Source organism: Stegodyphus dumicola, chromosome 4 (assembly GCF_044657685.1).
Source record: "Stegodyphus dumicola isolate Sdum_Otavi_A_Nest chromosome 4, ASM4465768v1".
In the NCBI taxonomy this organism is placed as follows: Eukaryota; Metazoa; Arthropoda; class Arachnida; order Araneae; family Eresidae; genus Stegodyphus; species Stegodyphus dumicola.
This window is the reverse complement of record NC_140771.1, coordinates 70,182,044-70,194,947: the sequence shown is the minus strand read 5'-3', so window position 1 is coordinate 70,194,947 and position 12,904 is coordinate 70,182,044. Positions and strand designations below refer to the sequence as shown.

Sequence of the window (12,904 nt, the reverse complement as noted above, 5' to 3'; positions counted from 1 at the left end):
TTTTTATTACTTGCATCATTTAAGAAAACAAAACAAAAAAAAAAAAAAAAAACCTTTAATCAGTTTTTGTACAAATGGTATAAACAGTGGCAGATTTTGCTTTCTTTAAGAAAGAAACTTCATAATTTTGTTCATAGCAATTGCCACGTAGGCCTGCTTTCACTAATAAAAGTTTTCTAATGTGTCATCACTAATATTAGATCTAAATTTAAATAAATAAAGATCCGATGCATTCAGTGGCAGGTTGTGCTCCAGTAAAAAGGCAGAGAACAGACATTCTGCATTAATAACTTTTTGGTTTTTTGTTTCTGAAGAAAAATTTAATTTTTCTTTTTTTTTTTTCTTTTTTTTTTTTTTTTTCAAAACAGCTTATGTTGCCCTTGTGTTTTTGTGTACGCACATGTTTGATACCATCCGCCCTTCCACCATGCGAAATCGAAAAATCGCAACGACAGGCGGTACACATCGCAAATTTATTACATTTCCTTGAGGAAATAATGGAAGGAAAGTCAACTGTGTACGATTTTTGAAACGTAAACGAGTATTCCACCTTTCTCGCAGACATAACAAAAGATGATAATTTCTAAAGCTATTTCCCAAAGGCACGTGTACTCACACAACTCAGGACAAAATGACCGAAATAACTAAAGAACATCCAAATAACAGCTTGTTTTGTCCTCATTGGCTAATATATGCCAGATGACACGCAGTGGAGCACGATGCCCATTGGAGAACTGGAGAAGGACGTTTCTGGATACGTATATGCTCTCACTCACAAAGCAGAAGTTATCTAATTCGCAAGGTTTTGTTTTAAATATAATCTAGAGAAAATTCATTTGCTTCGGACGTCAAAAATAACTTTTTTTGTTCATATAACAAAGTATTAAGCCAAGTTTCATAAAAATCGTGAGAAATTTTAAGAATAAGAAAAAGTCGGGAGAAATATATTGTAAATCGGGTTGGCGGGAGAGCGGTCGAAAATCGGGAGTCTCCCGCCTAAATCGGGAGAGTTGGCAAGTCTGCATTATTATTATATATATTATATATATATTTGTTTATATATTATGTATCGTCTGTATATGTACCATATATATAATGCTTATAAATCCAATGATTACTGCGTGCCTAATAATTGCGTATACGTGTTTTAGTATGTATATAACTGAATCCATGGCTCCGCGCATATCATCCTGTATCATGGCACTGTACCACACAGCGTTAAACTAGGATCTTATACTAAAACTAACAGCACCAATGAATTGTTCCAGCATTGTACTAATCTTATGTATTATGTACGTATATGCATAGTGCATCTAATAATTATGTATCCTATGTTAATTATGCACCTAATATTTGTATATTTATATATATATAGTATTAACAAGTAGAAATATTACTGTATTCATGCGTCAGTATTTAACACTGTGTAACATGAAGCCGTTTCGCATAGTGTTAAACTAGAATCTTACTATAAAATTAACTGCACTTATTACTTTCTATAGCACTGTATTATGAACCATCTGTTTATATATATATATATGTATACTATGCACCTAATGTCTGAGAATCTAGTGATTATTATGTGCCTAAAAGTTGTGTATATGTATATTAGTATATATATTATCCATCCAATCGCCTACAGCATCATGTTACATGTAAAAATAACAGCACCAATTACTTGCCCTAGCATTGTATTAAGAAACTAATATATAAATATGTATATGTATTATGCGCCTAATGCATATGTACCCAATGACAATTATGCACCTTATAATTGCGTATAAATGCATTATTTTTAAAATATTATAAAATTAATTGCATCAATTATCCTCAACGGCACTCTACAATGTACCATCTGCTCATGTATATAAATGTGCCATTTACCTATTGATTATGAAATCGAATGATATAAGCATTGTAAATAGGTATAGCATTGTAAATAGGAAAACAGTATAGCATTGTAAATAGGAAAACAGTATAGCATTGTAAATAGGAAAACAGTATAGCATTGTAAATAGGAAAACAGTATAGCATTGTAAATAGGAAAACAGTATAGCATTGTAAATAGGAAGCTGTACCCATGCACCCGCATAAATTTCTACGTAACGTGACACAGTAAGGCAAAATATCAACCTAGTGTCCTATTATGAAATTAATAAGCACCTATTACTAGTTATAACATTATTTTATGGATCTAGAGTTTAAGTATATGAAGTAAGTACCAAATGTTTATGTCACCAATGACTATTATGTACCAAATATAAGCGTATATACGCTTTTGTCTATATGTAATTGTGTATGTCCTTGTTTATATGTAATTGTACCCATGTATCTACTAGTTTTATCACATATCTTGGCACTGTATAGTTAATATACATCTATTACGCACTGAATAATCATGTACCTAATGTGTCTGTACACAAAATGTATGTATATATGTATATGAATTTATGTTCTGTATATATGATAATGTAACTATGCATCTGCACATTTTATCCTGTAACACGTCACCGTATCGCAAAGAACTAACTAGAGCCCCACTCTAAAATTAATTGCACCAATTATCTGTTCAGCATTGTATTAAGTACCTATTGTTAATGTATGTTAAAGTAGCACTTACCTAACGCTTGGATATACACTAATTACTGTGTACCTAATACAAGTGTTTTAATATCTTTGTACATTGGTTAATGTACGTAGGAAACAGTACAAATAATTCAGTAGCAAGACACTGTACCACACAGTACTAATCTAAGGTCTAACTTTTAATTCACTGTACTAATTACTTATTCCAACATAACATTGCGCACCTAATATTTCAGTATGTACATGTCTTCTGTAATCTAATGATAATGCTTCAAAGGATCATAGTGTACTCAACATATGAGTACACACGTTATGTATATATGCTATCGTATCCATGCTTTTGCATACACCTTGTAACATGGCAATGTATTATCCAGTGTATAACATTAATTAGCTTTAACGCCACTGTATGAAGTACCAAATTTGTATGTATGTTTATATATTAGTATATTAGCACAATGAACACGTATGGTTATCTAGATAAAGGTGGACGTTGCGCTATACCGATTAACCGTATTGGTAGAGGGGTGGTGCCCACGTCTTCCGTCGCATGTCACTTAATAGTATTATATTTCGTTCATATTATAACTCAGAAAGCACAAAATTTATATCATTTAAAGAATTATCTAATCGTTGCCACATGTTCTATTCAAATACTATAATAAAGCTAGAACGATGTATAAAAGAAATTAAGCAAACAAAATAAAAAAGAAACAGTGTTTCACAGACGATTTAGTATTTCTCATTCAATTAGTTCAGTTCTGACTTCGCGACAAGGCAAAAATACATAAAAACCCAAAATATCTGTATTAAAAATTACGAAGTAAATCTTAAACACTTATTTCCTCGAAAAAATTCCAGAAAGGATTAAGCATGATTTAATTGGCAATAATAAATGAACGCGTTATCTTTGTTGTTGCGAAGCTACGTTTCTCTAGATTGGCAACAAATCCACTATTCTGCTGTTTCACATGCAAACAAGCAATGGCGGCCATCAAAAAAATTATTAGGCTTAGCGACACTTAAACAACTTTAAAATTGTTGATAATTCTAAAACTACTGCATACAGATTTACTAAAGGCATAAAAACCTTAACCGAAGGATAAAAACAACATAATTCAATCATTTTTAAAGCAAAAAATATACATTTTACAAACATATAAGAGTAAAAAAACTGAGATCACTGAGCCGGGTAACAGAGTGGATATATAGTATATAAATATATTTATATACGTTTGGCGCAGCCGATTGCAACCAAAATACAAGGTGCACATCTACATGTTATAGCAGTCTTATATATAAAATTTCAACGTTCTGAGGCTACTCGTTTTTGAGTTATGCGAGATACGTACGTACGTACGTTCGTACCGACGCCACGAAAAATTCTCTACAGAATTAGTTTTAAAGCAGTTTTATAATTTTTTTGGAGGAAAAGAGTTATTTATTCTGTCCTTACGTACAGATATCACGCAAATACATCGTTAGATTGCATTCGAAAGCGGTTAAAATGGATATTTTTGTTTAAATATTCTGCCTGAAAATTTTCACGATTACAATTCTTCCTTTTTACTTGGTACAAGGAAGTAAAAATAAAATCATTAGAAGTCTGACTTTTGTACGATTAAAACTGACCGAGATATTTAATTTAAAACTTTGCAATTTTGAATGCCATTTTCAGCTTGGATCGAGGTAGCGGTTAACTTAGAACAATTCGGAGAAATTGGTTTAAATATAGTGCAATAAAAATGTGTATAATTTAATAGACCATACCAGGAAGTCATGTGGTGTCAACATCAGATTTTTACTTATTTCATACATTGTGATAATTTAATGATCAAAAGCGCAGTGATATAAAAGCTTTCTGTTGCCACTCGGCTAAACGCAATGTAATTATTTTTCGAATTTAATTAACGAACATAGAGATTTAAAAGAAATGTATTTCTTCTAGCCGAATTAAATACTTTTATCTTTAGAGCAAATGTGTTGTCGTTCATCAAAGCTTAATATATTTAATTATTTTTTCAAATTTTTTCCATTAAAATAACAAACTAAGCGATTTAAAAGCATTAAACGCAGGTTCATATTACAAATAATCTATCTGTTGACTGGTGAATTTATTCTGGAATTTAATGTCATAATGTAATTATTAAATTTTTCATGCATTAAATAATTTTGACATTTTTTTTTCATTTTTATTTCAAGCTCTTAGCGGATTTGTGTGGTGTTGTTTATGTTACTTATTAGTATACGATACACCAAAAGACCATCCAACAATCACCCTAGAGGAATTGGAATATATAGCAAAGCACTTACCTGTAGCCGAGAAGCAAGTATGTTAAATTTTGTGATTTCAAAAAATCATTTTAATTGGATTAAAATTATAGTAAAATACGAGTTTTTTTTCCCACCAACCTCTTCATTAAACTGCTTCCCTATTTTAAAAGTTCTTCTTCCCTTAAGAGAAATACATTTGAGAATATATGCTATTAATATTATTATATGATTTTATAAAAATATCTTTATTTTTTTATACTTTTTTACTCTTTTAATTATCTTGCTACTCTATATTACAAATCAATTACAAATCTATTAAATCAATTACAAATCAATTAAAATTTTATCATTAACTTAATGACAAAATTTTAATTGATTTGTAATTATGGGATAATTCACAAAGTATTGTAAATTTTTGCAATTTTTAAAATTAGTCGCTCAGAATAAAAAGTAATATGTGAATGTAAAGGCAAATGCTTAAATGTCATTTTCAAATTCTCAATATCACCTCCTTTAGTTATACATACAACATCAAGACGATATGAAAATTACTATCAAATACAGGGAAGTCATGAGAAAGCTTCCCTTACATACGAATGCCTAGCTGCCTACCCGCTTAAATCGAAATGAAATTTCGGATATTTTTATTTGAAGATATCCTCTCAAGATTGTGATGATTTAAAACAATAGAGCTCTCCCGATTACGGTTACTGTGAAAACATTTCAAAATACGTCAATACCTACTGTTTTCCTGCGCAAATTGATCAGAGCAATGAAATATCATAAACGGCATTAGAACGATGAATTGCAACACGAAACTGCAAAGTTACGAAAAGTGACTTTATTGCAGCACTTGCCGAACCCATATAGCGACGTGTAGAGGAGCCTCACCTTTCATAATACAATGCCATTAACGACATTTCGCTGCTACAGTTTTGGAATCACGTAATTCTACAACATTGTTTTATAAACACTGCTCATGTATAGTTGTTCCAAAGCCACTTATGGCTTCTCAGTGCGCTGAACAATTTGCGCAGAGAAAAAGTGGGTTTTGCGATTCGAAAATTTCGAAATTTTTTCACTCTAACCATAATCGGAAGAACTCGATTGTTTTAAATCATCACAACCTCGAGCGCATACCTTCAAATAACAATTTGAAATTTCATTTCGATTGATTCAGTGAATACGCGGCTAGGACTTCATATATCGCGGAAGTTTTTTTTTATGACCATCCTGTACTTCTGTTTCTAAAAGTATTAGAAATGCAATTTTCAAGTTTGTTTAGGCTTCTGAACTTAGATGGATCAAACGCATGATTTTTCACCTAGCCCAGAAAGTCCTAGAGTCGTAGAGGGATAATATTTGCAGCCGTAAAATGACAGTTGCTTAAAACCAAATCACCTGGTCCACTGTGTCAACCATGGACCTAATAAGAAATAGACTAACCCAAATGGGCTTTCTCCCTCGTCTGAGGCGTTCCAGACTGTCACCTTGATCACATCTGAAGGGGTAGGGACGACTTGAAGAAATCTAACAGTGGTTGCCTATTGCAGCGTGTATAATTGTCAAGAAAAAGCTGGTTGTAGCGCCTCATTTCACAAATTAGAATTTCTCCATATTTTTATTTTTGAAATCGGGATTGATTTTTAAAAATTTAGCATATTTATCAAGCATAATTAACGTTCCAAATAATTATAAAGCTATTGCATGCTTTCAGGGCTGGATATTTTTTTAGCTTTTCCTATGCTGTAAGGAAATTTGTAACGACTTCTTTTAGAAAATAATGTTTTAAATCTGAACTAATAGAAAATTTCAAACAAGCAATTTTCTCTTGCAATTTTTATGTGTGTGTGTGATTATGGCAAAGCCTCGAGGGCTATCTGCCTAAGAGGAGGGATGCCTTCGTGGAGGACTTTCTAAGGGAAACTGGCTCGTATACACGTTACACATGGGGAAAACCACGAAAACGCCCATGCAGCCAGCCCGTTCGCGGGATTCGAACCTCGTACCGAACTACCAGTGTTCAGCGACTTTACCGCTCGGCCGCTGGTGGGCCCTGCAATTTTTATGGTTTTAATTGGTGTAAATAAGTTTAAAATACTAAAATATTTAAAAACGAATTTTTGAAAGTTTTGTTTAAAATTCTAAATTGTGCTGCTTTTTTTAAATTATAGATGAATATTTTAGCACAATTTCTATAAAGGAATTTTATTTCAATTATATTTCATAACATATCATAGTGATAAACATATTTGACTCCTTAATAATTTTTATACATTAAATTCTAATATTAAAATTGTATTTAACCGTAATAATTAATTTTGTTTGTATTTGTGATTATGTTTTTAATTTATTTTTAATTCTGCATAAGATTTTTTTTATTTACTGTTAATTTAATTTATTAGCCCAGAGGGGCGGTTGCCTAGAAAGGCTGTTAGTTTCGAAGCGGCATTTTGCGCTGTTTTACTATAAATGTCCGTGTCTCCTTGCAAATTGTTGTTACCAAATATTATCGTCCTGTATTATATTTAAAGAAATTAAATAATGAAGAATCTGCATAAATACATGGATGTTTCTCGCACTATGACAAAAACGACAGTATCTAGAGCCATCAAATTTTGAATAATGTAATCCTCCACCCAAACATGGGCATCTGGACGGCTGAATTTCGAATTTGTTTTAATCTGTTTCATATTTTGTAAAACTTTAACGAATTTTCGATAAACAAACTCAGCGAGTTCAGAGAGAGCACTGTACGGAAAATAACAGTTTTATCACCCGTAAACCACGTACATTTGAAAACAGCATATCTTTAGAATTTCTTACGGAAATTCTAAAGATATGCTGTTTTCAAATGTATGTGGTTTACGGGTGAAGAACATGATATTCAATAAATATAGGTAACATACAAAACGTTAAAAAAAGGTTCCTTTTGGGCGTAATATAATATCTTAATGCTCTAGATTTTATTTTACCTTTTTTTCCACCCTTCATTACACTCAGAAAATTTTACGCTCCGAATTTTATAAATTACTAAAATAAATATTCCACTTTAATGTTAATAAGTTAATGACGATATAAATCAAATAAATGATTGTTTTGTAATGTTATTATAGTTTTGAAAATCACTGCCTGAAAATGGTCATTAAATTTTTTTAAAAAGTTATCAGATCTTGTTTAATTTTACCTTATTTATTTCAAAGCATCACGTACTATCAATCTTATTTAATTTTACGTTTTTTGTACGCAAAATTAAGTTCATAAATTTTGTGCCTAGCGCTTTTACCGTTTTACCAAAGTAAAGATGTTTGTACAAGAATTACGCGTGAAAAAAATGCGCAAAATGCAGTAAAAAGTGCTTTAATGAGATATATTAAATCCTATTTGGAAAAAACTGTGGCTTTCATAAACTCATCACTATACAACGTATCACATTTAATAATTAAAAACGAGTTGTGTGATACAAACGCCATAGGTTTCAGTGTTAAAGTAAACCTGATCGTCCCTACTCTTTCTTGCCGACATGTCGGTGACGCGCTCCCCGCCCAATGGGTTGGTCTATCTCTTATAAGATCCATGGTGGCAACCGACTGACGTCACTGCGACTAACTGCAAGCAAACGGAAATAGCTTTTTGCTATTTAGATGATATTTTTACTTTTCCTCTCAAAAACATTTTTAAGCAACAAAACAGTACTATTACTAGTAATAGTAGAAAATAATATAATTATTATTACTCGAAAATTTTAATTTTATCATTTTTTTTACATTCTTATATAACACTTATCATTAAATTTTATTAGCTTCCAAAATTATAAAAATTTGAAATCCGTTTTTCTGAATTTTTTTTATAATATATTTTAATTTTTTTCTTCTGAAGCTGTAGCACTGAATCACCAAACCCCAATGAATAGTTTTCTCATTGCATTCGACACAGTTTTTCTTTCCTTTTCTTTCAATGTTACGGTCTGTTACTTTGGAATAGGCACTTCAAAGCCATTTTCTACCAAAATCAGGGCTCATAACCATGGTAATAATGGCTCAGGAAAAGTAATCAAGCCGTACAATTTTATAAAATCGTCTAATTCTTTCTGTGGTACTATGATGACATACATTACGATCGTAAAGGAGGAGAAGATCGTTATGAAGTACTTTAAATAACCTGATTATAGTTCTGCTTTTTGCTTTGTTTATTAAATAGTACTCCTTCTTTTCCAGATAAAAACGATACCATGGAAATCTATTATGACTTCTGTTCCTTTTTGGGCACTGGCAGTTGGGTATTTCGGTCAGTTTTGGATTCTGGGATTTTACTGCACTGCGCAGCCTCTTTACATGGGCACGATTCTTCACCTGGATAGCGTCACAGTAAGTGCTCATATGCTCTTGATCCCCCTTGACAGATTCGTGGCGACTATCATCAAGAATTATCATCCCCTTCCTTCTTAGATTTTTATGATTACAATGTTCTTTGTAAGCTATATTGAGTGATATAAGCAATTTATTAATGATTATAAATTATTTCTTTGGATTATTTATTTAAGACCAAAGAAAATGGATTAGGCAATTTGGAAACAAAACCCAGCTTTCACCTTAATCTTGTTTTTTTTTTTTTTTTTTTCTATGTGTACAATTCATATACATTTTTTAAATATGTAATTTTTACAACCACTTACACCACTAGTGTAAGTAATGAAAGACATTTTTAAAGTATTACATGAAATATAAAACTAGCAGTGCAACAACCTAGTGTTTGGTGTAGAGTTGGTCACAAACACGAAGTTGTTGCTTTGTTAATTTTATGCTTCACTTTGACATATTTCTCTTCTGCTTTGATTACATGAAATGTTTATAAGTTTCATACTTTATCGATTTTGAATTTCTGAAAAGATTTTGAAGCTTCTTGAGAAATTAGGAAATAAGAATTATTTCTCGAGACTTTTCATCGAGAAATTTTCTGGAAGAAATAATATGAGTGCAGGCTGATTAATTCACATGTTGAAGATTTCTAGGTCAGTTCCCGAAGAGCCACAAATATTAATATGCGTTATGTTTACCATATTTAAAATGAATGTGTCTAGTCAAAACAGTGTTTTTGACTATACGGATTAATTTTAAAATACTGTTACGAATTTGTTATTTAAAAAGCTAATGTTAGTTCAATTATAAATTAAATGGTTTTATTTCTCGCGCAGTGCAGCGCGTGACGAATATTAAAAGAAAGCTAAGCCGGAAAATTGAAAATACAAGAGCGCGTGCATTAAATAAATAAATATCTCTTTTTGATTTCGAGAAAGTACTGGAAAATTCTAGCGCGTGATTTTAAAATCTTATAAAAGGAGGAAAACATCTCAGTTCGTAGTAGTTGCTGCTTAGTTTGTTGTTGTTTAGAAAACTGCTCTTGTTGATTGTAGCGAATTCGAGGATTAGCTTTCTTTAGCTGTTTTGAATTACGTTCTATTGGACATTTGAGTAGTTAGAAGATAACTACTGTGATATATTGTAATACTGCATGATAATTTGAGGAAATTTAAGCATTTTTGTTGTGATAATAATAAATTTTGTTCATTTTTCATCGGACTTGTGCATTCATTTCATAACGAACCCGTACGCACGCAACAATACTAACGAAATTTTAAAGATTTCATTATATATAATGTAATATTAATTCATTCATGATGTTTAAATTGTAGAATAATTTTATCTACGATTCTTAACCTGTGATTTAAATGTGACGAAATTAATTTATTCTCAAATATTACTTACACATATCCAACAGTTGAGCGTGTGTAAAAATACGAAGCAAAATTTCTTGATCTTATTTAATTCTGGTTTGTCTCTCATTGTTTTCAATGTGCGTAATTCAAACAAATGTGTCAATTGATAGATAGGTCTTGTACAATTTTCATAAAAATTAAATCAAAGTCTGTTTCAGAATGGCCTACTTTCCAGTGTTCCTCCTCTGTGTCGTGCTTTGTTTGCTTGTATGTGCGGGTTTCCAGCTGATTGGGCTGTTAAGAGAGGTCATCTATCCGTAGGATTCATAAGGAAAAGTGCTACACTGAGTAGTAAGTACAAATTCACTTGATCAATAAGTACAAAAATGTACGAATATTATATATAAAATTTTACAAGGAAAGCATTTAAATAATACCTGTCGTGAAATTTACATGTGCCATAGAAAATTTAATGAGAAAACTGTGCAGTTAATAGGAGAGATGTACCAACTTTTTTGTAAGCGAGAGAAAGCTATAATTTCTAAACGCATATAGAGTACAATGTCTTAAGAATATAAGCATGATTTCTCAGAGCAAACTTTATTACATGAAGTCAAAACAATATTTATGACAATACATCAAAGTTAAAATCTTTACATTTTCGAAACAGTTTAATAGCAGCAGCAATGTTCTTCCTGTCAGATGAGGCTAGGCATGCTGACACTGAACTGCCTTTAAGACGGAAATTCACTCTCTAGACTCCCAATGCTTTCCGAATATGGTAATACGATGAATACAATCATCACAAGAACCATTTTTTTTTCCAAACAAAGCGGAAGAAAAATTTGCCAAATTGATGGTAATTAGCTTTTGACCTCAGTGGCACTGCGACCACTTCTTAACTAACAGAACTCAAAAGAGTCACTCAACACACCCAAAATTTGGTCTGCTGCTTATAATGCTGTCTCAACACAAATTAATTTCTCACAATATCTTATTATTGACTTAGCCATATTGACCCTTCTATTTCATGGTTTGAACTTTTATTTTAATACTTAAGTATTTTAGTGCGTGTACTGTTGTCCTTATTCATCAATTGAACTTCCCATATTTCCTATCAGAATGTAGAATTCACTTTTTGTGTAACATCTGTATAGACAGAAGAATGTCCATTGTTTTTCTGTATATAATTCAAAAGAATCTACAATTATATACCGATCGTCATGAAATTTTGCCCTTTTGACCTTAAAAAAAGAGGAATGTCACTGTCTACATAAGATTTGGAGAAAACAATCTCACAGGGTCCACACATAAGAGGTTTTTATTAAAACGTTTCGCTCATGTCACCCATCTTAAGTTCACGCCGCCGCCTGAGCGTCAATTACGCGTTCTATTGTCGAACGTAACAGAGCCACCATCATCATGGGGTGTGCCGCAAGTGAAGACCTGACCTATTCATTCCTTGCATTCCGTTGATACCCAGTGATTCAAATATACTCTTCGATTTCAAGCCATTACACATTCCCATTCGGCTTGCATTCGCTGTATCAACAAGGCCCAAGGAGCAATCACTTTGGTTAACTTTAAAATGCTATGTTTTTCACATTGTTCATTAAATGTTGTTTGTTCTCGAGTCGAAACGCCGGGTGGTTTCATTGTTTATACTCCAAACGGTCAAACGAAAAACATAGTGAACCCTCAAGCTTTGCGATAAAAGGTGCGAAAGTGTAATATTTGTTTTCTATCTAACTAAAATCTACAATTTTATTCGAGCTTAGTAAAATTTTGAGCAATTCACCTTGAATCAAAATGAAAGGAAAAATCTATGTATACCTGAGATTTAAAAAAAAAAAAAAAAAAAAAAAAAAAAAAAAAAAAAAACGTTTTTGATGAGAGGCTGTCTGTTGCATTTGTTCCAAACGGCCGCTGGGCTTAGTTGCGTAGGACTTGTTTCTAAGATTTTAATATATTGTATACACAAGTGATCCCCTTTTTTTTTTTTTAAATTTGAACAGACATCTTTGAAGAAGTCTTCATTTATAATTTCATCTTCATCTATAACTTGTTAAAGGTAAACCAAAATTTGACAATTTATTATTAGCAATAGTAGAAGAAGCTGAAGCCCTTCGATTTATTTGGAAACTAACAACTTCAGGCTATTTTATTTTCTTATTATTATTTTCATAATATCGCTCATTGCGTTCTTTCCTTTTTACAGCTAAAGGTACTTTACTACTTTCTTTCAATAAATCGTTCTTTAATTTTTTTGTTTGTCTCTTGCTCTGTATTCTTAGTGCATCTTTATTAATTTTATAATTATTTTTGTGC

The 12,904-nt window shown here is 31.6% G+C and overlaps 1 protein-coding gene across 2 annotated transcripts in view; it reads left to right on the top strand.

Annotated features, from left to right (window-relative positions):
- LOC118196003 (sialin-like) overlaps nucleotides 1-12,904 on the top strand; it is a 49,519-nt gene that overhangs the window by 30,843 nt on the left and 5,772 nt on the right. For both annotated transcript variants that reach the window (XM_085815054.1, XM_085815055.1), the window contains exons 5-7: nucleotides 4,789-4,916; nucleotides 9,078-9,227; nucleotides 10,795-10,927. In XM_085815054.1, coding sequence (XP_085671180.1) covers nucleotides 4,789-4,916; nucleotides 9,078-9,227; nucleotides 10,795-10,927 — 411 coding nt within the window. The remainder of the gene's footprint in view (nucleotides 1-4,788; nucleotides 4,917-9,077; nucleotides 9,228-10,794; nucleotides 10,928-12,904) is intronic.